This window comes from Cricetulus griseus, unplaced genomic scaffold, assembly GCF_003668045.3.
Source record: "Cricetulus griseus strain 17A/GY unplaced genomic scaffold, alternate assembly CriGri-PICRH-1.0 unplaced_scaffold_11, whole genome shotgun sequence".
NCBI lineage: Eukaryota > Metazoa > Chordata > Mammalia > Rodentia > Cricetidae > Cricetulus > Cricetulus griseus.
The window spans coordinates 227943-252575 of record NW_023276820.1 but is presented as its reverse complement, the minus strand read 5'-3'; the positions used below and the strand labels follow the sequence as shown (position 1 = coordinate 252575).

Here is a 24633-nt window from a genome sequence, read left to right as displayed (position 1 = left end):
GATTCTCTTTAAATAATGGACAAAGACATTTCTCTGGTCAAAATGAATGAAAATGTTAATAACCCTAATTCTTCAAAGAGGCAAAGTCGCCAAACCAGATTAGACTACATAACAAAAATTTCTCCAAGTTTATGATATTAACAATTATAACTTACAATGAAATCGACATTAAGAAGGCTAAAGGCCTGATCATGACTATGTGAATGGATGATATGCCTTCATCTTATCATAGAGTATGTCAAATTGTGGGATCTTTTATTTGGCCTGTTAGAAGCAATTGGTACAAGAGGCAATACCAGGAAGCATAGTCCAAGACTGCGATAATAAACTAGCGTTTTCTAACCATGCTGTATATGAAGAGAATTTCAATGATTTGTACCAAACTAAAAAAATTACCAATTCTGATTGTGTATCACATTTACATTAAAATCTGGTAAATGAGATACTTATAATATTATTCTTGATATTTCTACTGTTATATATGAAAATTTTATAAAAGTTATATAATGTATTCAAATGATGGTTTAAGTAACAACACGTATCTTATGTTAAGATCTATCTTTTATGCAAGTCATACCACATTGACAGAAACACAGATATGTACATTCTTTGGTTACAATTGTTAAGAGCACTGTGGACATTCAAAGAGATGATAGCCCACAGAAATATGTCAGTTGAAATCATAAGGTTAATGTCACCATCTGAAGAATGATATCTAATGCAGGAATGTTCACTGTCTCTGTGGAAACTATGTTTGGGACATTGTGTCACCAATCAGAATTCTAGATTTTAATTGGGAGAAGAAAGTGGCCCTGGATTAGACAACCCATCAGTGCACTGGGAGAAGACTCTCAAGACAGAATATTCCATTCTATTCCCTCAGGAGAATGTGTCTAAACCTCTTAAGAAGGGTGAGATTTCACTGAAAAAGGAGGGAGAAGCAGTTGTAAATTAGTACAGTCTGAAGCAAGAAGCCTCAGGAATGGTGCGATTACTCCACTCATCATTCAGCCATGTAAGGACAATCAGCTTGGGTGATTATATTGATATATGAAGGGTTTAAAACAAACTGATGACCTTAGGAACTACCAGATAATAGCAGTTTCCCTTATTTGTGCACTGGAGAAACACTCTAGAGAATGGATATATCAGAAAATTGAAAGTATTCTATTATGTGAGGAAATACAAACTAGAAGGATCACAGGAAACCTTGTGTCACTGTTAGCTTTTAAATTTTAATGTGGGAGTTAGTGTGTGGCAAGCCCAGAAAACTAGAATGGGACAATAAGAGGATTAAAAAGATCCTCTATGAGAAGATATTTTAAGCAAATGTTCACTGCATTGAGCCACTGGTCTGATTAAAGCCTCTGGTTTCTCATAAACAATCATTGCTGGATCCTCACTGGAATTCCTCTTGGGTATTCTTTGGCAGGCCCACAAGTCTTGGAGATACTCTAAGTATCTTTCATGGGGACAAGTCCCTTCAGAAGCACAAGCATGAGGTTTAGGTGCGGTAGATGTTGGGTTGGACCAACTCCAGGGCTGAATCTGGGTTTGAGTGGTAGCAGGTTATTCTGAGAGACTCTGGCCACCTACCTCAGGTGGGGCAGTATCAAACCCCTTTGCACTTGCCTTCAAGGGTGGTTTACACTTGCCTTGTTAAGGAGTTGGACCATCTTTCTGGAGTGCAGGGATCAGATATAACACATTTTAATAAGTCAGTGATCAACACAGGACAAATGAAAACCCAGCATCCCTGGAAACTGCTACAAGTTCCACCTACCTAGGATCATTACCTTGTTGAGAGGCCAGGAACATTCTAGGGAAGTCATGCCTCTTCACCTACCCTGCCACATATGTGTGGAAGGTAATTAAATTATTGACGACATGGCTCATTGTAAGAGCTATTGTGGTGCTGGAAACTCCATGGATGATAATGAACAAGAGGAATCTATTCCACTCGCTTGCCAAATATTTGGAAATCCTACTGCATCTGTTGTAGGGAAGTAAGAGCAATGTGAAACAAAGGAAACAGATGGAAGCATCAACTACAGCATGAAACTACTTTCATGTTTCATCAGTGAGGTCACTAAGAAAAATCTGTTAATGGACATGGACCTTTGTCATTGGAATTGTAGGATTCTGCACAGAAGGTAGAGTGTGATCACACTGGTTATAGATTCTGCACAGAAGGTAGAGTGTGATCACACTGGTTAGATCCATGGACATCTTGAATTCTCACATGAAAACATTCACTTTCAAAGGTTTTATAAAGTGGTAAGTGAATAATGGAAAGCAGATTTTTGTGAGTTAAATATAGTTGGTGTAAGTGTAAAACAGCAATGACAATTTATGAGTCACTGCCATGAGCTCAGGTTTTCACCTTCTTCAAACTGGATTTTCTAGGCAATACCAGAATTTCCATGGTAATGCACTAAAGTAAGAATCCCAAGGGCATGGGACTCTATAAATCTAAAAATGGCTTAGAGTCACAGTGAACAGTGCAAAGACTTGTACAAGGAAAGTGTTACAGAACCACAGTCACCTGAATCTGTGCTTACAAAACCATGCTGAGATCTGAAATATTCTGCACCCTTCTTGTAGTTTGTGTTCCTCACTTGATTTTAGTTCATATTTTTGGTAATCTATGGTAAGCCTTGTGCTGTAAAATGTTTTCATGCGGGATGAATAGAGAGGTGGTTCAGCTAAAGAAAAATGTCCTGGTGCTGCAGTGGATCCCTTTTTGCTACCCAGCACCCATTGGGTGTCTTACATCTGCCTGTCATTCCAATTTCAGGGGGTTTGTCATCACTATTGGCCTCTGAGGGCTCTGAATTCTCACAGTGCTCATATTTACCAGCAGGGAAAACAGTCATGAATGCAAAATAAAGAAAAATATGTAACAAATATGTTTTCACATATGCATAAAGGATTACCTCTTAGGCAAATGTCAAATTCCAGTCCTTCTGAGAGAATTGTTCTCAGTAATGTCTGACCTGACATAAAACTGTTCTATCTCCATTTTTGGTAGCAGAAGTAGAGAATGGACCTGATATATATATGATACCACCAAAAATATAAATTGCTAACATTTCAGGGATAAAGATTATACTAGGTATACAGAGGAATTACTAACACAATTAATCTGAACAACATATAAAGGAAACACTAATATGAAAGTAATAGCTAATACTACAAGACATATAGTATGTTGCTAAAACATTTCTTGTAAAATTCAGCATTTGTTCACTCTTCTTTATTGTTATGTTACAAAACTGGACATCAGTATCTACCTCCTACTGTCTCAAATCTCACTGTGTAGGTCATGTTAAGCTCAAGTTTACAGAGATCAACCTATTCTTCCAGAAACGTTCTGTGATGAAAGGATTTTAAACACATCTGACATATTTGCTAACTCTTACATTAACAAGTCTATTACAATGAAATGAATAATGAATTTACACCGAGAATAGGATGTAAGATGATATGATGCAATCAGAAGAATGCAAAACCTATAATCTTGTACAGTGTGAGCATTAAATGCTGCCAAGTGTTCATATTGTCCATGCTAAGTGTTAAGGCAGATTTAGCCAAGGGATAGAACCCTGACAGACCATGAACAAGGCTCTGTCTTCCAATATCAATAAAGATATACAGTGAGTGTTGTCAGCTATCCAGTTCTGATAAATATTACAGTATGCTGAAACCAGCTGAATTAACTCCACACATTTGACCCTGGATAAAATAGCTTGACACTCATACTGAAACTTTCCTTCCATTTTCCCTTCCCAAGTTCAAGAAGGAGAGGCTTCAAACCAGTCATTGTACCAAATGACACTCTCTAGAGATTCATTTACTGCTTTTATAAACAAAACATAAACGTACTGTCACATATTAATATTTTTTACTCCAGAATCATACTCATATCCTGCTCTTCTCCGGAATATGTGGAAATTATACTTTCATTCTACTGTTTTCTATGACATGAAACCATAGTAAAATAAACCCAAATACTTATTACTGAAGATATAGTCTACACAACATGTAAGCTGAAGTGAATTATCACATTGACTTATTATCAAAAACTTTAAACAGTTAATGAGTTGGGCTGAATTAACATTCTCTTACTCATAGTCATAAACAGTGTGGAAAATATATGATACTAAGAAACAAAATGGATACAAGGTTAAGAATACTTGGATCTGTCTAGCTCATCTCCTAGCTATACAATTTATTCTTGTGCATTTTGTAAAGTCCATGGATCTGTTTCCACACCAGATCCCATTACAAGACATGAACACTTACTCAGGCCTTTCTTCTTTGCTAACTCTATGACTCAGACTGAAATACACAGTACTCACCTGGCTTCTTGTCTCCGCAGGTTGGTGGGTTCAATGAGCAGATCCAGAGTCATTAATAAGCCTCAGTGTGGGAGAGTTAGAACAAGGGTGATGTAGAGGTCTGTGACTCTGTGACCTCACCTACCTCCAGAGCTGCAATTTTCATTTCACACCAGTGACAAGGACAGCACTAGCTGTGGGAGACTAATCAATAAATAAAGATTTCCAGCTGTTAATTAGCAAAGATATTTTAGAGTTCCTTGTGTATTTACCCAGTGGCATAAGGTGATAGGGAGGGGCATTGAGTTTTCATGCTCCCTGAATGATGGCTGGGTCTCCTGTGGTAGGTGGTAGAATCTTTCACAGATTCGTGTGATAGTGAGAAAATTCCCTCTGCCCCTTTGGATTCCACACTTCAATTACTTCTTCCAACACAAACCAACATACTTCACATTTAGAAGTTTATTTTAACCTTTATTACTTAAAATATCTGAGTGTTTTATATGTGCATATGTATACCAATCAATTCTAGAATTGATTATCTGCTCTCATTTCCTTTTTATTGACCCAATCCACATGACATGTGTTCATAAAATCACCTAAATTTTAATTTTCTTTTTTAATTTTAATTTTTTTCTTTCATTTTCATTTCAACCACAGTTCTTCCTTTCACCACTGCTCCCAACACCACCTGCCTCCACCCACCCCTGTCACCTGCCCCAGCCCAGCCCCAGTCCTCTCCCCCTCATTGCTAAGGGCTCCCATGTGGAGACATCCTAGTCTGGAACAATTGTTGGGTCAGGGCCAGGCCCTCCCCCTATTGTTGTCTTATTGCTCCAGCTAGAACTCTGAGTACTGTATGGAATATATAAGCCGAGAGTGGACAGCCTAGACCTTTTCCTGATTTTACTGGAATCAATATGATTTTTTCTCCATTTAGTTTCATGTTGGTTGTTGGCTCTATATATCGGCTTTATTATGTTTAGCTATGATCCTTCCATTCCAGATCTGTCTGAGACCTTTATTATGAAGGTGTATTGGATTATGTTGAAGGCTTCTACAGCATCTAACAAGATAATCGTGTGGTTATTTTTCTTTCAGTTTGTTTATATAGTAGATTATATTGACCATTTTCCATACATTGAACCAACCTGGCATCTCTGGGTTTAACCAGCTTGGTCAGGGCGAGTGATATTTTTGATGTGTGCTTGGTTTCAACTTTCCAGTATTTTATTAAATATTTTCATTTTCATGAAAGGATCGTGTAAACTACATTTTAAATGTTTATTGGTGCCAGGGATTGGTGGCACATGTCTTTAACCCCAGCAATTGTCAGGCAGAGGCTGGCAGATCTATGTGAGTTCCAGGCCAGCCTGGTCTCCAGACCGAGTATCAGAATCGGCTCCAAAGCTACACAGAGACACCTTGTCTCGAAAAATCAAATAAATATAAAATAAAATAAAAGTTTGTAGGCCATTTGTGTTTCTTGTTTAAAAAATCATTTCATTAACTCATTTATATTTGGCAAATTTCTTTCCTTGTTATTTAGTTTCTACAATGCTTAGTAAATACTGACTATCAGCTCTTTATCTGAAGTAAAGCTGAGAAAGTTGTTCTCAAATTTCAGGGGGATCTCTGAGCACTCCACCGGTAGAGTGCAGTGTTGAGCAGGAACTTTGTAATTTCATGGAGTGTCATCTGTTGATATATGGCATAATTCCTGTTTTGTGTTCTTTCCGGAATATTCTACTCTAATCTAAATCTTATAGTATATACCCTCTATTACTCTTTAATTGTTTCAGTTTTCATTTTATTTTACAGTTTTATTTTATGTATTATTTATTTAGTGAGGATCAGTCTAACTATGTACATAATCTTCAACTCCATCAAAGGCCTCAGAATAATAATGAATAAACTCAAAACTGACAGAGACATCTCACTGCCTGGACAGTCACCTGAAGTTCCTCTCTAATGCTAGTGCATCCATCTTCAGTCAAAGGGCCTTTGTGTTTTACATCATTTTTCTCTGTTCAATAGATTCTCTGGCAGACGCTCCCATGAAGCAGGAACTTTTCAGGACTGTTGCATAAAGTTCTGAAGTCACTTTCCTGTGGGTCCTGCAAGTCCAGTTTATACAGCACACTGTCAAACAATCCAGGCAAGAGCAGTTTCTTGCCCAAATGGTTCATCTCGCCACGTTGAAGGCAAAATTCATAAGGAGTTTCTTCCATGCCCACCTTCCTCTCAGAAGTAATTGGTGTTGCCAGGCTCAGTTGTGTCTGTCATGAAAAACCCTAAAACATTTTAAGTGCCATATTCTGAAGGTCTTTGAAACGTTTGAAAACTATACATCTCAAATATATCGCTGTATATCTAGGAAACCTAACTAACCCAAATATAAGTTTTGACTATTATAGGTTACTACAATCTATTTAATGATACATTACATTTTTAAAAGCCATATGAACACCATACCTAAATAAGAGAAGAAATATATATATTTCTTATTGACCTCTGCTTCCCTCAGCAAATTTTACTGGGTAAACCACCAGAGCTGGCTAGGAAGCTAGGAAACAAGGAGGACCCTAAGAGAGACATACATGGTCCCCTGAGAAGGGGAAAGGGACCAGATCTCCAGAGCAAATTGGAACCATGTGGGAGGGATGATGGATCCAGGAGAAAGAGAAGGGGAGAAGAGCAGGGGTGAGGAGGACACGAGGGAGCAGGAAGGTTGAGTGGGGGAAGAATAGAGAAAGAGCAAGATAAGAGATACCATGATAGAGGGAGACACTATAGGTTTAAAGAGAAATCAGGTGCTAGGGAAATGTCTACAGAGCTACAAGGATGACACCAACTAACAATCTAAGCAACAGAGGAGAGGCAATCTTAAATGTCCTCCCCTGATAATGAGATTCATGAGTGACTTATATCCCATTCTAGAGCCTTCACCCTGCAGCTGATGGAAGTAGAAGCAGACACCCACAACTAAATAATGAACTGAACTGGAATCCAGTTGTAGACAAGAAGTGATGAGCAAAGGGGTCAAGAACAGGCTGGTTAAATCCAAAGAAAATGCTGACCTGAAAAAGGGGAATGAAAAGGGGGCAGTTCCTGGTCCCCAGACTGATAGCTGGGAAACCAGCATGGGATTGATCCAGGCCCCATGAATGTGGGTGTCAGTGAGGAGACCTCAGAAATCTTTGGGGCCTCTTGTAGTAGCTCAGTACTTATCCATTGCACAGGAATGGACTTTGGGAGCCCATTTCACAGAGAGGGATATCCCCGAGACTAGATACAAGGGGGCAGGCTTAGGCACTATGCAAAAGGATATGACAGACTCTGAAGAACCTCCTTATAGAAGGCCTCACCCTCTCTACTGAGTAGAAATTGTATGGGATGGGTAGGGATTTAGTGGGTTGCATGGGAGGAGGGAGGGAGAGGGAACTGAGATTGACATGTAAAATAATTTTGTTTCTAATTTAACTATAAACTGGAGAAAAGAAAAGAAGAGAAAACTTGGCCAGCTCCAAATTCAGTTTATTTCAATTTAGTTCTATATACTTCAGAGAGCTAAGAGGACGCCATGGACCATTCTTCATGTTTTCATAATGTTTCTACCAATTACATTTTTAATCCCTTATCTACCACAGGATGAAAAAATGGATGAGTTGAAAAGAGAAACAATAATTATCTTGATATCTTCTTCCATAACTAACATTATTTTTCCTTGTCTCGTTTGGAAACCTGATAGTAAAGTTGCACTCACCTATACACATATGCAGGTTCACACCTTATAGGAAGAGAACATGTGATTTGTTTCTGAGTTTTAATACCTGGATTAATCTTATTCATTATAAGGCAATCAATTTTTCTACAATTTTGTGATTTCATGTCTAACAATATTTTAATAGTATACCATTTCATGTGTAAGCACAAAATTGATTATAGATTTATATATTCATGGATATAAATGTGGGCTCTATTTGCATGTAACTAGAGCAGCAATAAACATGGATGGGCAGAAATATCTATGGAAATAAATGGAGGTTTCTGGATATATTCCTTTGAGTGTAAAGGTTGGGAGATATATCAGCTCTATTTATTGTTTTGAGGACCCTGAAAACTGATTTCCATAATGTATATGCCAAATATGTTCCAAACTTTATTAATGAAGTCCACATTACACTGTTGTCAAACCAGAAAACAACACAAAAAATAAAACAGAAATTGACATTCTAATCTCCATGATGGACAGAGATTCAAAATTTCTCAAAAATATTGGCAAAGAAAAATAAAGATGACATTGAAACCACCATTTATTTGCACTCAATTTCTGCATGAGGTAAAAGGTATGGATAATAGTTTTTCAATACGTGGTCTCATGAGGTGCTCTGTTTGGAGATGGTGAAGACTGTTGGTACCAGCTTCAGAGCAAGCTAATATGATTGTCTCTATAGCATCTGAAAGTGGGGGATGTAGGAAGTTAAGATTGAAGAAACTTTCTGGTACTGCTGAAGACTAGAACAGTTGTAAATAGACAGGGGACTCCTGAAGCACAACTTCCTGGCCAGCCACTGTATTAGTTTCTTTGCAGATGGATTTTATGACCAATATGATTTCTGTGAAGTAACCAACACTCAGCATGCCCTGGACTAATGAAAGCCAGAAGAAGGGTAGCTTGATGGAGAACATTTTTGCTAGCTCTTTTGTATGTCATTTGGACAAAGGGAAGCCTTGACGCTGAAAGTTGAAGAGTGAAATCTTCCTCATACAGGAGGAAAGGCTAATGTGGACAGCTAATTCAACCAGCTGAGAAAACTCTGACACATGTCATTTGCATTCATATTTACAAGACAAGGGACTCCCTCTTTAACTTTCTGTTCTGACTTGTGAGTGAGATGGGTGAGTAAGGAAGTGGATACTCTATAACTATACCATTTATTTAAGAATAACTGAGTTTATATTCCTCATCAAGATGAAACTGAGTCTTGAAACCATTGAGTAATGATTAATAAGAACAAAGGGTCCAAAACAAGGAAAACATAGAGAACTTAGGTGAGTGATGTTCAGCAGCCACCAACTAGGATTAGACAAAAGAGCCACACAGCCTTGTAAGATAGCAGAGACAGTATAAAAAGCCAGAAAGGTAGACACAAGTGCCAGGATGTTTTGGGTGGATTTGGACTCAGGGTAGGTTCTGCTGGAACCATGGGTGCTGCGGATGTGCTGAACCCTCTGCTTGTGTCTGTACGGAATGACGATCATGGAGCCGCTAGACCTGGCCATGAGCAAAGAAAAGAAGATTTCAGGGCACACCACCAATGCTGCATAGAGTGAGTCATTGATTCCATCCCGCCTTGCAGTAGAGCAGTGTCCAAAATCTTGTTTTCTTGTCACATTGTTACTATACCTTTTGATAAGTGGATTCACAAAGAAAATGAAATGTATCAACATGTATGAGACCCAGAGAATGGAAAGGGTGAAGCCAATGTACTTAGCAGCTTTGACTTTTTGATCCTTACAACAGGATTCCTTCTGACTGATGGTGAAAGCCCGGAAGACACTCAAGAGGCAGGTGGAGCTAATGGACACACTGCGGCCAACTCTTACAATGTACAAAATTAATCTGCATCCAAAATTATTTAAAAACTGCTTCAAACCAAAAGCTGCCATCGTGTGGGGCACTCCTTTAGAGAGAATGATCAGGGTGTTGGCTGCCATCAGGTGCACATGAATCATATCTAAAGTCTTTAATTTGCAGTCTCCATAGCAGACCAGATAGTAGTGAAACACAGAGAAATTTCCAAGAATTCCTATTGTAGTTACTGATAAGAAAATTATTTTGATGGTCAGAGTCCAGAAATACATTCTGTTATTGGGCATGATTCTCTTTAAATAATGGACAAAGACATTTCTCTGGTCAAAATGAATGAAAATGTTAATAACCCAAAATCTAAAGAGAGGCAAAATCGCCAAACCAGACTAGACTACATAACAAAAATTTCTCCAAGTTTATGATATTTTCAATTATAGCTTACAATGATATGGACATTAAGAAGTCTAAAGCCTGGTCATGACTATGTGAATGGCTGATATGTCTTCATCATATCATAGAGTATGTCAAATTGTGGGATATTTTATTTGGCCTGTTAGAAGCAATTGGTACAAGAGGCAATACCAGGAACCATAATCCAAGACTGTGGTAATATACCAGCATTTTCTAACTATGCTGTATATGAAGAAAATTTCAATGATTTGTACCAAACTAAAAACTTGCCAATTTTTATTGTATATCTCATTTACATTAAAATCTGAAAAATGAAAATCTTTTAATACTATTCATGATATTTCTACAGTTACAAATGAAAATTTTATAAAAGGCATAAAATGTATTCAAATGATGATTTAAGTAACAACATGTATCTTATGTTAAAATCTATCTTTTATGCAAGTCACACCACATAGACAGAAACACAGATATGTACATTCTTAGGGTACAGCTGTTAGATGACTGTGGACATTCAAAGGGAAGATAGCCCACAGAAATGTGTCAGCTGAAATCATAAGGTTAATGTCACTATCTGAAGAATGATTTCTAATGCAGGAATGTTCACGATCTCTGTTCAAACTATGTTTGGGACATTGTGTCACCAATCAGAATTCTAGATTGTGAATGGGAGAAGAATGTGGCTTTGGATTAGGCAGCTCATCAGTGCATTCGGAGAAGACTCTCAAGACACAATATTCTATTCTATTCACTCAGGGAATGTGTCTAAACCCTTTTAAGAAGGGTGAGATTCCACTGAAAATGTAGGGAGAAGCAGGTGTGAATTAGTCCCAGGCTGAACCAAGAAGCCACAGGAAGGATGCAATTGCTCCACTCACCATTCGACCATGTAATGACAGTCAGCTTGTATAATTATGTTGGAATATGAAGAATTTAAAACAAACTGATGACCTTCGGAAGTACCAGATAATAGCAGTTTCCTTTATTTGTGCACTGGAAAAACACTCTAGAGAATGGATATATCAGAAATTGAAAGTATTCTATTATGTGAGGAAATACAAGCTGAAAAGGATCACAATAACCTTGTGTCGTTGTCTTTTCTTAGCTTTTAAATTTTAATGTGGGAGTTAGTGTGTGTCAAGCCCAGAAAACTGTAATGGGTCCCATGAGAGGATTAAAAAGATCCTCTATGAGAAGATATTTTAAGCAAATGTTCATTGCCTTGAGCCACTGGTCTGGTTAAAGCCTCTGGTTTCTGGTAAACCATCATCGCTGGATCCTCACTGGAATTCCTCTGGGGTATTCTGTGGCAGGCCCACAAGTCTTGGAGATACTCTAAGTATTCTTCCAGAGGACAAGTCCCTTCAGAAGCTCAAGCATGAGGTTCTAGAAAGGGTAGATGTTGGGTTGGACCAACTCAAGGACTGAATCTGGGTTTGAGTGGTAGCAGGTTATTCTGAGAGACTCTGGCCACCGACCTCAGGTGGGGCAGTATCAACTCCCCTTGTCCCTGCCTTCAAGGTTGGTTTACACTTGCCTTGTTAAGGGGTTGGACCATCTTTCTGGAGTGCAGGGAGCAGCTATAACACTTTTTAAGATAGTTAGTGTTCAACAGGAGACAAATGAAAACCCAGTATCTCTGGAAACTGTTAAAAGTTCTACCTACCCTGGATCATTACCTTGCTGAGAGGCCAGGAACATTCTAGGAAATTCATGCCAGTTCACCTACCCTGACACATATGTGTGGAAAGAAATTAAATTATTGACTAGATGGTTCATTGTGAGACTGTTGTGGTGTTGGAGACTCCTTGAATGACAATGAACAAGAGGAATCTATTCCACTTTTTGCCAAGTATTTGGGATCCTACTGCATCTGTTGTAGGGAAGTAAGAGCAATGTTAAACAGAAGAGACAGGTATCAGCATCAACTTCAGCCTGAAACTACTTTCATATTATATCAGTGAGGTCACTAAGAAAAATCTGATAATGCACATGGACCTTTGTCTTAAGAATTGTAGGATTCTGCACTAAGGTAGAGTGTGATCACACTGGTTATAGATTCTGCACAGAAGGTAGAGTGTGATCACACTGCTTAGATCCATGGACATCTTGCATTCTCACATGAAAACATTCGCTTTCTATAATTCTATAAAATGGTAAGCGAATAATGGAAAGAATAATTTTGTGATTTAAATAGGACTAGTCTAAGTGTAAAACAGCCATGACAATGTATGAGTCACTGCCATGAGCTCAGTTTTTCACCTTCTTAAAACTGTAGGGTCAAGACAATACCAGTATTTCCAGTTTAATGGACTAAATTAAGAATCACAAGGACTTGGGACTCTTTAAAGCAAAAATTGCTTAGAGTCACAGTAAATATTGCGAAGACTTGAACATAAAAATTGTTACAGAAACACAGTCACCTCAGGCTGTGCTTACAAAACCATGATAGGAGATCTGCAGCATACTACACCCTTCTTTGTAGTTTGTGTTGCTCATTTGATTTCTGTTCATGTTTTTGGTATCCTACTGTATGCCTTGTGCTGTAAATATAGAGGATGCTCAGTGCTGAGGAAAAATGTGCTGGTGTCTGCAGGGGATCCCATTTTGATCCCCAGCACCATAGGGTGCCTTATATCTGTCTGGAATTCCAGTTTCAGCGGCTTTCGTCATCATCTATTGGCCTCTGAAAGCACTGAATTCTCACAACGCTCATATTTACATGCAGGGAAAACAGACATTAACACAAAATAAAGAAATATATGAAACAAATAGTTTTAACATTTACATGATGGATTATCTCTTAGGTACTCTCAAATTCCAGTGCATCTGGGGGCATTGATTTCAGCATGGTCTGACCTGACATAAAACTATTTCTTCTTCCAGTTTTCTTTCAGAATTACAGAATGGACCTGATATATATGATGCCACCAAAAATATGAATTGCTAACATTTCTGGGATGAAGAATATGCTAGGTACACAGAGGAATTACTAACACCATTAAATCTGTACAAATTATAAAAGGAAACACTAATATGTGATTAATAGCCATACCATGTGATGTATACTAAGTTGCTAAAATATTACTTTTAACATTCAGTATGTATGTACTCTTTACAATTATTTTGTTTCCTTTTATTTTCGTTTTTCGAGACAGGGTTCCTCTGTGTAGCTATGGAGCCTATCCTGGCACTCGCTCTGGAGACCAGGCTGCACTCAAACTCACAGAGATCTGCCTGCCTTTGTGCTCCGATATTATTGTTTTACAAAACTGGGCACATTATCTAGCTCTGACTGTCTCAATACTCACTATATAGACCATGGTGAGTTCAAGTTTACAGAGATGTGCCTTCTCTTCCAGAAAAGTTCTGTGATTAAAGGATTTTTAAAACACATCTGTCATATTTGCTAATTCTTACATTAAGAACAACATTAGAATGAAATGTATAATGAATTCACACAGAAATATGCATGTAAAATGATATAATGCAATGAGAAGAATGTAAAATCTCTAATCTTGTCCAGTGTGAGCATTAAGTGCCTCCCAGTGTTAGTATTGATCATGCTAAGTGTTAATGCGTATTTAGCCAAGGGATAGAACACTGGTGGACCATGAACAAGGCTCTGCCTTCCAATGTCAATAAATGCCATTCACTAGATATTCATGTACTGCTTCTATACTCCACAATCACAGTCACATCCTGCTCTTCTATGGGATGTGTGTGAATTAATTTTCATTATACTGTTTTCTATGACATGAAACCAAAGTGAAATAAGCTCAAAATAATTATTATTGAAGATATAGTCTCCACAATATGAAAGGTGTTGTGAATTATCACATTGACTTATTAATAAAAACCTTAAACTGATAGTGATTTGGGCTGAATTATCCTTGTCTTACTCACACTCACAATCGATGGAAAACATATATTATACTAAGAAATAAAATGGATACATGGTTAGGAAAACTTGGATCTGTCTAGCTCATCTCTTAGCTATACAATTTATTCTTGTGCATTTTGTCTAGTCTGGATTTCTACACAAGATCCTATACAAGAGATGAACAGTTGCTCAGGCCGCTCTCTTTTTTTCTAATTTTACCACTCAGACTGAAATACACAGTACTCACTTGGTTTCTTGTCTCCGCAGGTTGGTGGGTTCAATGAGCAGATCCAGAGTCATTAATAAGCCTCAGTGTGGGAGAGTTAGAACAAGGGTGATGTAGAGGTCTGTGACTCTGTGACCTCACCTCCCTCCAGAACTGCAATTTTCATTTCACCTTCAGTGACAAGGACAGCACCAGGTGTGAGAGACTAGACCATAAACAAAATTTTTAGTTTTTAATTAGCAAAGACATTTTAGAGTTCCTTGTGTATTTACCCAGTGGCATAAGGTGATAGGGAAAGGCACTGAGTTTTCATGATCCCTGAATGAAGACTGGGTCTCCTGTGGAAGGTGCTAGAATCTTAGAGGTCAGATTCGTGTAAAAGTGAGAGAAGTCCCTCTGCCCCTTTGGATTCCACACTTCGCTGACTTCTTCCAACACAAACCAACATTCTCAATTTTTAGAGGTTTTATTTAACCTTTATTATTTAAGATAACTGAGTGTTTTATACATGCATATGTATTTTAATCAAGTCTTGAATTGATTATCTTGCTCTCATTTTCTTTCTTATTGACCCACTCCTTATGAAATGTGTGTTCATAAAATAACCTAAATTTTGATTTTTTTCTTTTTTGTTTTTTTGATTTCATTTTCCATTCCAACCACAGTTCTCCCTCTCACCAGTGCTCCCAACACCACTTGCCTCCTCCCACCCCTGTCACCTGTCCCCCAGCCCAGCCCTAGTCCACTCCCCCTCATTGCTAAGGGCTCCCGTGTGGAGTCTACATAGTCTGGCACTATATGTTCTGCCAGGACCAGGCCCTCCTCCTACTGTTGTCTTATTGCTCCAGCTAGAACTCTGAGTACTGTATGGAATAGATAAGCCGAGAGTGGACAGCCTAATCCTGTTCCTGACTTTAGCGGAATCAATGTGAGTACTCATTGTCTCCTGTTGGATTGTTTTTCCAGCACCAGTGTGAGGGGTCTTTATTTATTGCATTTTATTTTGTCATGTTGGTTTTTGTCACTTGTTGGATATTCTGTTCTGAAATATGAGGGATCCGGAGTGGATCCTTTGGGGAGGAAAGTTTGGTGGAGTTTGGAAGGATTGAACAGAGGGAAACTATGGTTAGGATGTATTATATGAAAGAAGAATCTATTTGCAACAAAGCATAATTTTAAGGTTATTTTTTAAACTTCATTTTGCATTCCAACCAAATTTCTCCCTCGCAACAATCTTCCCACCTCCCCTCATCTCCTCCCCTACCCACACTCATCTACTACTCCCACAAAGTAATGGCTGACGTGGGAAGTTGACCAACCATGGACCATTAAGTTGATGTAAGACCAAGCCCCTCCAACGTGAATTCAGGCTGAACATGGCATCCCACCATAGGGAATGGGCTCCAACAAGCTAGCTCATGCTCGAGGGATAGATGCTTGTCTTGTGAGCATTGGTCCCTCAGATAGACCCAGCTACACAATTTTTCTCTCACATGGAAAGGATCTTCTTCGGTCTCTTCAAGGTTGTACCACTATTGGTGTAGATTTCATGAGTTCCCACTAGTTTGATTCAGCTGTCTCTTTAGATTTTGCCTTCATGATCTTGAATTCCCTTGCTCATATATATTATAGCATCACCAACTAGCAATAGTTTGACTTCTGACTTCAAAATTGTATTCCCTTGATCTTCTTTTGTTGTCTTATTGCTTTAGCCTGCAAATTTCAAGATTCCACTCCTTTTTCAGCTGAGTAGTACTCCATTTTGTAAATGTACCACATTTTCTCCATCCATTCTTCAGTTGAGGGGCATCTAGGTTGTTTCCAGTTTCTGGCTATTACAAAGAATACCACTATGAACATGGTTGAATATATGTCCTTGTTGTATGAATGCCCAATATTTGGGTATATGCCCAAGAGAGGAATTGCTGGATCTTGAGGTAGACTGATTCCCATTTTCCTGAGGAACTGCCATATTGATTCCCAAAGAGGTCCTACAAGTTTGCATTACCACCAGCAATGGAAGAATGTTCCTGTTTCTCCACATCCTCTCCAGCATGGATTGTCATTGGTATTTTATTTTAGCCATTCTGGCTGGTGTAAGATGGTATCTGAGTTGTTTTGAGTTGCATTTCTCTGATGGCCAAGGATTTTGAACACTTTCTTAAGTGTCTTTCAGCCATTTCAGCTTCCTCTGTTGAGAATTCTCTATTTAGATATACACCCCACTTTTTAATTTCATTGTTTGGGGTTTTGGTAGCTAGTTTCTTGAATTCATTGTATATTTTGGAAATCAGCCCTCTGTCAGATGTGGGGTTGGTGAAACTCTTTTCCCATTCTGTGGGCTATCGTTTTGTTTTACTGACTGTGTCCTTTGCCTTACAGAAGCTTCTCAAGTTTCAGGAGGTCCCATTTATTAATTGTAGATCTCAATGTCTGTGCCACGGGTGTTATATTCAGGAAGCAGTCTCCTATACCAATTCTTTCAAGAGTATCTCCCACTTTCTCTTCTAGAAGATTCAATGTGGCTGGATTTATGTCGAGATCTTTTATCCATTTGCACTTAAGTTTGCATGTGGTGACAGATATGGATCTATTTGCAATCCTCTGCATGTCTGAATCCAGTTGTGCCAGCACAATTTGTTGAAGATGCTATCTTTTTTCCATTGTATCGATTTAGCTTCTTTGTCAAAAATCAGGTGTTCATACATGTGTGGATTAATATCAGGGTTTTCAATTCAATTCCACTGGTCTATCTGTCTATTTTTGTGCCAATACTAAGCTGTTTTCAGGACTATGGCTCCATAATAGTGTTTGAAGTCAGGGATGGTGATGCCTCCAGAAGTTCCTTTATTGTACAGGGTTGTTTTGCCCATCCTGGGTTTTTTGTTTTTCCATATGAAGTTGAATATTGTTCTTTTAACGTCTGTTAAGAACTTTGTTGGAATTTTGATGGGGATTGCCTTGAATCTATAGATTGCTTTAGGCAAGATTGCCATTTTAACTATGTTGATTCTACCTATCCAAGAGCATGGGAGGTCTTCCATTTTCTAGTATCTTCTTTAATTTCTTTCTTTAAAGATTAAAAGTTCTTACTGTACAGGTCTTTCACCTTGTTGGCTAGTATTACCTGAAGATATTTTATGTTGTCTGTGTATATTGTGAAGGGTAATGTTTCTCTGATTTCTTTCTCATTGTGTTTATCAACTGTATATAGCATGGCTACTGATTTTTTGAGTTAATTTTGTATCCTGATACTTTGCAGAAGGTGTTTATCAGCTGTAGAGGCTCCCTGGTAGAGTTTTTCAGGTCACTTAGGTAGACTATCCTGTCCTCTGAAATAGTAAAAGTTTTTCTTCTTCTTTTCCAATTTATATCTCCTTGTTCTACTTTTGTTGTCTTATTGCTCTAGCTAGAACTTCAAGTACAATATTGAAGAGATATGGAGAAAGTGAATATCCTTGTTTTGCTCCTTATTTTAGAGGAATTGCTTTGAGTTCCTCTCCATTTAGTTTGTTGTTGGCTATTGGTTGGCTGTATATTATATCATATTTAGATAATTTCCTGTTATTCCTGTTCTATCTCCACGATCTTTATCTTGAAGGGATGTTGGATTTTGCCAAAGGATTTTTCAGCATCTAGTGAGATGTTCATGTGTTTTTTCTTTTTCAGTTTGCTAACATGGTGGATTACATTGATGGATTTTCATATGTTGAACCATCCTTACATCCCTGGGATGAAGCCTGCTTGATAATGGTGGATGATTTTTCTGATGTGTTCTTGGATTCAATTCACCAATATTTGGTTGAGTATTTTTGCATCAATGTTCATGAGGGATATTGGTCTGTACTTCCCTATTTTAGTTGTATCTTTGTGTGACTCTGGTATCAAAGTAATTGTGGCCTCGAAAAAAGAATTTGGTAATGTCCCTTCTGCTTGTATTGTGTGGTACAATTTGAGGAGTAATGGTTTTAGCTCTTGATTGAATTTCTGGTAGAATTCTGCAGTGAAGCCATCTGGTCCTGAGCTTTTTTTGGTTGGAAGGATTTTGATGAATGTTTCTATTTCATTAGGCCTGATAGGTCAATTTAAACTGCTCATCAGTTCTTGGTTTAATTTTCATAAGTGATATCTGTCCAGAAAATTGTCCATATCCTTTAGATTTTTGAATTTTGTGGAACAGGTTTTCAAAATATGACCTGATGATTCTTTGGAATTGCTCATTGTCTGTTGTTATATCCCCCCTTTAATTTCTTATTTTGTTAATTAGTATGCTGTCTCTCTGTCTTTTGTTAGTTTGGATAGAGGTTTATCCATCTTGTTGATCTTCTCAAAGAACCAACTCTTTGTTTCATTGATTCTTTGTAATGTTTTTCTACTTTCTACCATAATAGAGGGAGACATAATAGGATTAAAGGGAAATCATTCTCTAGGGAACTGTCTAGAGATTTACAAGGATGACACCAACTAACAATCTAAGCAACAGAGGAGAGGCTACATTAAATGCCCTCCTCTGATAATGAGATTGATGACTAACTTCATGCCATCCTAAAGCTTTCATTCTCCAGCTGATGGAAGTAGAAGCAGACACCCACAGCTAAACACTGAACTGAACTGGAATCCAGTTGCAGACAAGTTGTGATGAGCAAAGGGGTCAAGAAGAGGCTGGTTAAATCCACAGAAATAGCTGACCTGAACAACGGAGAGCTCTTGGTCTCCAAACTGATAGCTGGGAAACCAGCATAGGACTGATCTAGGCTACATGAATGTGAGTGTCAGTGAGGAGACTTCAGAAATCTATCGGGCTTCTTGTAATAGATTAGTACTTATCCATAGCATAGGAATGGATTTTGGGAGCCAATTCCACATAGATGGATACTCTCTGAGACTAGACACATGGGGGAGGGCTTAGGCACTATCTAAAAGTATATGCCAGGGTCTGAAGGCCCCCTATGAAAGGCCTCACTTTCGCTAGGGAACAGAAAGGGCATGGGATGGATTGGGAGTTAGTGGGGAGGCAGGGGAGGAGGGGAGTGAGAGAGAAGTGGGATTGACATATAAAGCAATTGTGTTTCTAATTTCAATAGAAAAGGAGAAAACAAAAGAACACTAGGCCAGGACCAAATTCATTTTATTTCTATTTAGATCTATATAATTTAGAGAGCTACAATGAAGCCATGGAACATTGTTCATAGTTTTGCACTGTTTCTACCAATTACATTTTTATGCCCTTATCCACCACAGGATGAAAAAATGGCATAAAAGTGGTTTGAGGAACACATGATGGGGCAGGGAGGTTGAGTTGGGGGAACAACAGAATAGAGCAAGATAAGCAATAATATAACAGAAGGAGATATTATAGGTTTAAAGAGAAATCAGGCACTGGGAAAATGTTTGGAGAGCTACAATGATGACACCAACTCACAATCTAAGCAACAGTGGAGAGGCTGCCTTAAATGCCCTCTCCTGATAATGAGATTGTTGTCTAATTCATATGCCATAATATAGCCTTCTTCCAGCAGCTGGTGGAAGTAGAAGCAGAGAACCACAGCGAAACACTGAACTGAACTGGAATCCAGTTCCAGAGGAGGAGGACTGAGGAGCAAAGGAGTCCATACCAGGGTGGTGAAACCCACAGAAACAGATGAGCTGAACAAGGGGAGCTATTGGTCCCCAGACTGATAGCTGGAAAACCAGCATGGGACTGATCCAGGCCTCATGAATGCGGGAGTCAGTGAGGAGGCCTCAGAAATCTCTGGGGCCTTTTGTAGTAGATCAGTACTTATCACTAGCATAGGAATGGACTTTTGGAGCTCATTCCACAAAGAGGGTTACTCCCTGAGACTAGACACTTGGGGGAGGGCTTAGGTGCTATCAAAAGGATATGGCAGGTTCTGAAGACCACTTTTGGAAGGCTTCACACTCCCTGGGGAGCATAAGGGTATGGCATGAGTAGGGAATTAGTAGTGGCCAGGAGAGGAGGAAAGGTAGAGGGATTGAAGATTGACATGTCAAGCAATTTTGTTTCTAATTTAAATAAATAATCTAGAAAAGAAAAAACACTTGGCCAAGTCCAAATTCATTTTATTTCAATTTAGATCTACATACTTCAGAAAGCTAAGATGAAGCCATGGAGCATTGTTCATGGTTTTACACTGTTTCTACCAACTATATTTTTATGCCTTTATCCACCACAGGATGAATAAATGGCAGAGTTCACAAGAGAAAATATAATTACCTTGATATCTTCTTCCATAACTCATGAATTAATTTCCTTACCTTTGCCTAACATTATTTTTCCTTGTCTTTTTTCAAAACCTGAAATTAAAGTTACACTCAAGTATACACATATGCAGATCCACACCTTATAGGAAGACAACATGTGACTTGTCTTCTGAGTTTGTAAGACCTGGCTTAATATTATTCATTATAAGTCCTTCAATTTTCCTACAATTTTGTGATTTCATGTTTCACAATAGTTTATGAGTATACCATTTTATGTATGAGCACAAATTTGATTATTGATTTATATATTCATGGATATAAATGTTGGCTCAATTTCCATGTACCTAGAGCAGCTTATAAACATGGGTCGGCACAATTTTCTATGGAAATAAATCGAGTATTCTTGGTATATTTCCATGAGGGTAAAAGTTGGGACATATATCAGTTCTATTTATTGTTGTGAAGAACCTCAATATCGATTTCTATAATGTATGTATCAAATATTTTTCAAACTTTATTGATGAAGTCCACATTATACTGCTGCCAAATCAGATAACAACACAATAATAAAAACAGAAACTTATATTCTAATCTCCCTGATGAACATAGATGCAAAATTTCTCAAAAATATTGGCCAAAAATAAAGATAACATCAAACCACCATTTATTTCCACTCAATTTCTGTATGAGGTAAAATATTGAAAATAGTTTTTCACTAAGTGGTCTGGGGTAGATCCTCTGTTTGGAGATGTTGTTGAAGACTGTTGGTACAAGCTTCAGAGCAAGCCCAGGTGATTGTCTCTATAGCAGCTGAAAGTAGGGTATGTAGGAAGTTATGACTGAAGAAGTTTACTGGTAGTGCTGAAGACATGAACAGTTGTGAATAGACAGGGACTCCTGAAGTACAACTTCCAGGCCAGCCACTGTATTAGTTTTCTTTGCAGAAGGACTTTATGACCCATGAGATTTCTGTGAATTAACCAACACTCAGCATGCCCTGGACAAATGAAAGCCAGAAGAAGGGTAGCTTGATTGAGAACAATTTTGCTAGTTCTTTTATACATCAGCTAGACAAAGCTGAAAGTTGAAGAGTGAAATCTTCCTCATACAGTGAGAAAGGCTAATGTGGACAGCTAATTCAACCAGCTGACAAAACTCTGAGACATGTCATTTACATTAATACTTAAAGGACAGGGCACTACCTACCTAACTTTCTGCACTGACTTTGTGAGGGAGATGGGTGACTAAACAACTGGATACCATAAGTATTATATCATTTACATACTGAAGAATGAGTGTGTTCACATTCCTTATCCAGACCAAACTGAGACTTGGCATGGAGTAATGATTCATAAGAACAAAGGGTCCAAAACAAGGAAAACACAGAGAAGTGACTCGATTGATGTTCACCAGCCACCAACTAGAATTAGACAAAAGAGCCACACAGCCTTGTAAGATAGCAGAGAGAGTATAAAAAGCCAGAAATGTAGACACCAGCGCCAGGATGTTCTGGGTGGCTCTGGACTCAGGGGAGGTTCTGCTGGAACCACAAGGTCTACGGATGTGCTGAACCCTCTGCTTGTGTCTGTACAGAATGACAATCATGGAGCCACTAGACCAAGCCATGAGCAATGAAAAGCAGATTTCAGGGCACACCACCAATGCTGCATAGAGTGAGTCATTGATTCCATCCCGCCCTGCAGTAGAGCAGTGTCCAAAATCTCGTTTACTTGTCACATTGTTACTATACCATTTCATGAGTGGATTCACCAAGAAAATGAAATGTATCAAAATGTATGAGACCCAGAGAAGGGAAAGGGTGCAGCCAATGTACTTAGCAGCTTTGACTTTTTGATCCTTACAACAGGATTCCTTCTGACTGATGGTGACAGCCTGGAAGACACTCAAGAGGCAGGTGATGCCAATGGACACACTGCGGCCAACTCTTACAATGTACAAAAGTAATCTGCATTGAATATCATTTAAAAACTGCTTCAAACCAAAAGCTGCCATCGTGTGGGGCACTCCTTTAGAGAGAATGATCAGGGTGTTGGCTGCCATTAGGTGAATGTGAATCAAATCTACAGTCTTTAATTTGCTGTCTCCATAGCAGATTAGATAGTAGTAAAACAGAGAGAAATTTCCCAGAATTCCAGTTGTAGTTAGTGACAAAAAAATTAATTTGATGATCAGAGTCCAGAAATACATTCTGCTATTGTGCATGATTCTCTTTAAATAATGTACAAATATATTTCTCCAGTCCAAGTGAATGAAAAATATTAATAACCCAAAATCTACAGAGAGGCGAAATCACCAAACCAGATTAGGCTACATAACAAGTTAATGATACTATCAATTATTACTTACAATGCAATAGACTTTAAGATGGCTAAAGGCCTCATCATGCTATGTGAATTGGTTATCTGCCTTCATAAACACAGACTATGTCACATTGTGGGAAATTTAATTTGGCCTGTTAGAAGCAATTTGTATAAGAGGCAATACCAGGAAGCATAGTGAAGACAGTGAGAATAAACTTCCATTTTCTAACTATGGTGTTAAAGAAAACAATTTCAGTGACTTGTATCAAACTAAATAAAATACCAATTCTTATAGTATATCTCATTTCAATTAAAATCTGATAAATGAAAAATTAATATTATTCTAGTAATTTCTACAGCTACATAAGAACATTTTATTAAAAGAATAAAATGTATTCAAATGATGGTTCAATTAACAACTACTATATTATGTTAAGAGCTACCATTTATGCAAGTCACACCACATAGACAAAACACAGATAAATAGACACTCAGATTAGGACACTTAGAGCACTGTGGACATTCAATGGGATGATAGCCCCCAGAAATACATCAGCTGAAATGGTAAGGATGATGTCACCATCTGAAGAATGAAAGCTAATATAGGAATGTTCAATCCCTGTTGAAACTATGGGATAATGTGGCCTAATCAGAATTCTGGATTCTAAATGGGAGAAGATAAGGCACTGAGTCAGATAGCCGGTCAGTTCAAAAGGTGAAGACTCTCAGGACACAATATTCCTTCCAGAGAATGTGTCTGAAGCCCTCTTAATTAGGGTGAGATTCCATTGAATAAGTAGGGAGAAGCAGTTGTGAATTAATACACAAAATAAAGAAAAATATTGAACAAATAAGTTTACACATTTACATGAAGTATTATCTGTTAGGTAAATGTCAAAGTCTAGAGCTTCAGTGATCATTGTTCTCAGGATGGTCTGACCTGACATAAAACTGTCCCATCTCCCAGTTTGGTTTCAGAAGTACAGGATGGACCTGTTCTTTATGATGTCACCAAGAATATGAATTGCTAACATTTCTGGGATGATGATTATGTTATGTACATAGAGGAATTACTAACACTATTAATCTGGAAAACATATAAAAGGAATCACTAATATGTGATTAGAAGCTGATACCATGACATGGACACTAAGTTGCTAAAACATTTCTTTTTTTTTAAGTTTCTTTCTTTATTGATGCAATCATAGAATCATCTAAAACGGCTCCTACCCATTTAACTGAGCCAAGTGTCCATACTACAACAGTGAATTTTACTGACAATTGAAGTAAAAAGAACACAGTGGGAATGCAGTGGTGGCAGCAACATTTCATTGAAAATTCAGCATTTATTCACTCTTCTTTATTATTATTTTACAAAACTGGGAGTCACTTTGTAGCTCCGACTGTCTCAAAACTCACTATGCAAATCACGCTGAACTCAAGTTTACAGAGATCTACATTCTCTTCCAGAAAAGTTCCATGATTTAAGGATTTTTAACACACATCTGACATATTTGCTAACTCTTTCATTAAACTGTCTGTTACAATGAAATGTATAATGAATTTACACCGAGAATAAGATATGTGATGATACAGTGAAATCAGATGAATGTAAAACCTATAATTTTGTACAG

The 24633-nt window shown here is 38.0% G+C and overlaps 2 protein-coding genes across 2 annotated transcripts; both read right to left on the bottom strand.

Moving 5' to 3' along the window:
• Positions 1 to 9278: 9278 nt before the first annotated feature.
• On the bottom strand, positions 9279 to 10223 carry LOC113838737 (vomeronasal type-1 receptor 4-like). The gene has a single exon (XM_027434283.1). The coding sequence runs from the start codon at positions 10221 to 10223 to the stop codon at positions 9279 to 9281; it is 945 nt and encodes a 314-aa protein (XP_027290084.1).
• Positions 10224 to 21884: 11661 nt separating this feature from the next.
• On the bottom strand, positions 21885 to 22886 carry LOC100773362 (vomeronasal type-1 receptor 4-like). Its single transcript, XM_027434284.1, has one exon. It carries the CDS (start codon positions 22884 to 22886, stop codon positions 21885 to 21887), a length of 1002 nt encoding a protein of 333 aa, XP_027290085.1.
• Positions 22887 to 24633: the final 1747 nt, after the last annotated feature.

Coding starts and splice junctions, on each gene's coding strand:
- LOC113838737 (XM_027434283.1), bottom strand. CDS start 10,223: ATGCCCAATAACAGAATGTATTTCTGGACTCTGACCATCAAAATAATT.
- LOC100773362 (XM_027434284.1), bottom strand. CDS start 22,886: ATGTATTTCTGGACTCTGATCATCAAATTAATTTTTTTGTCACTAACT.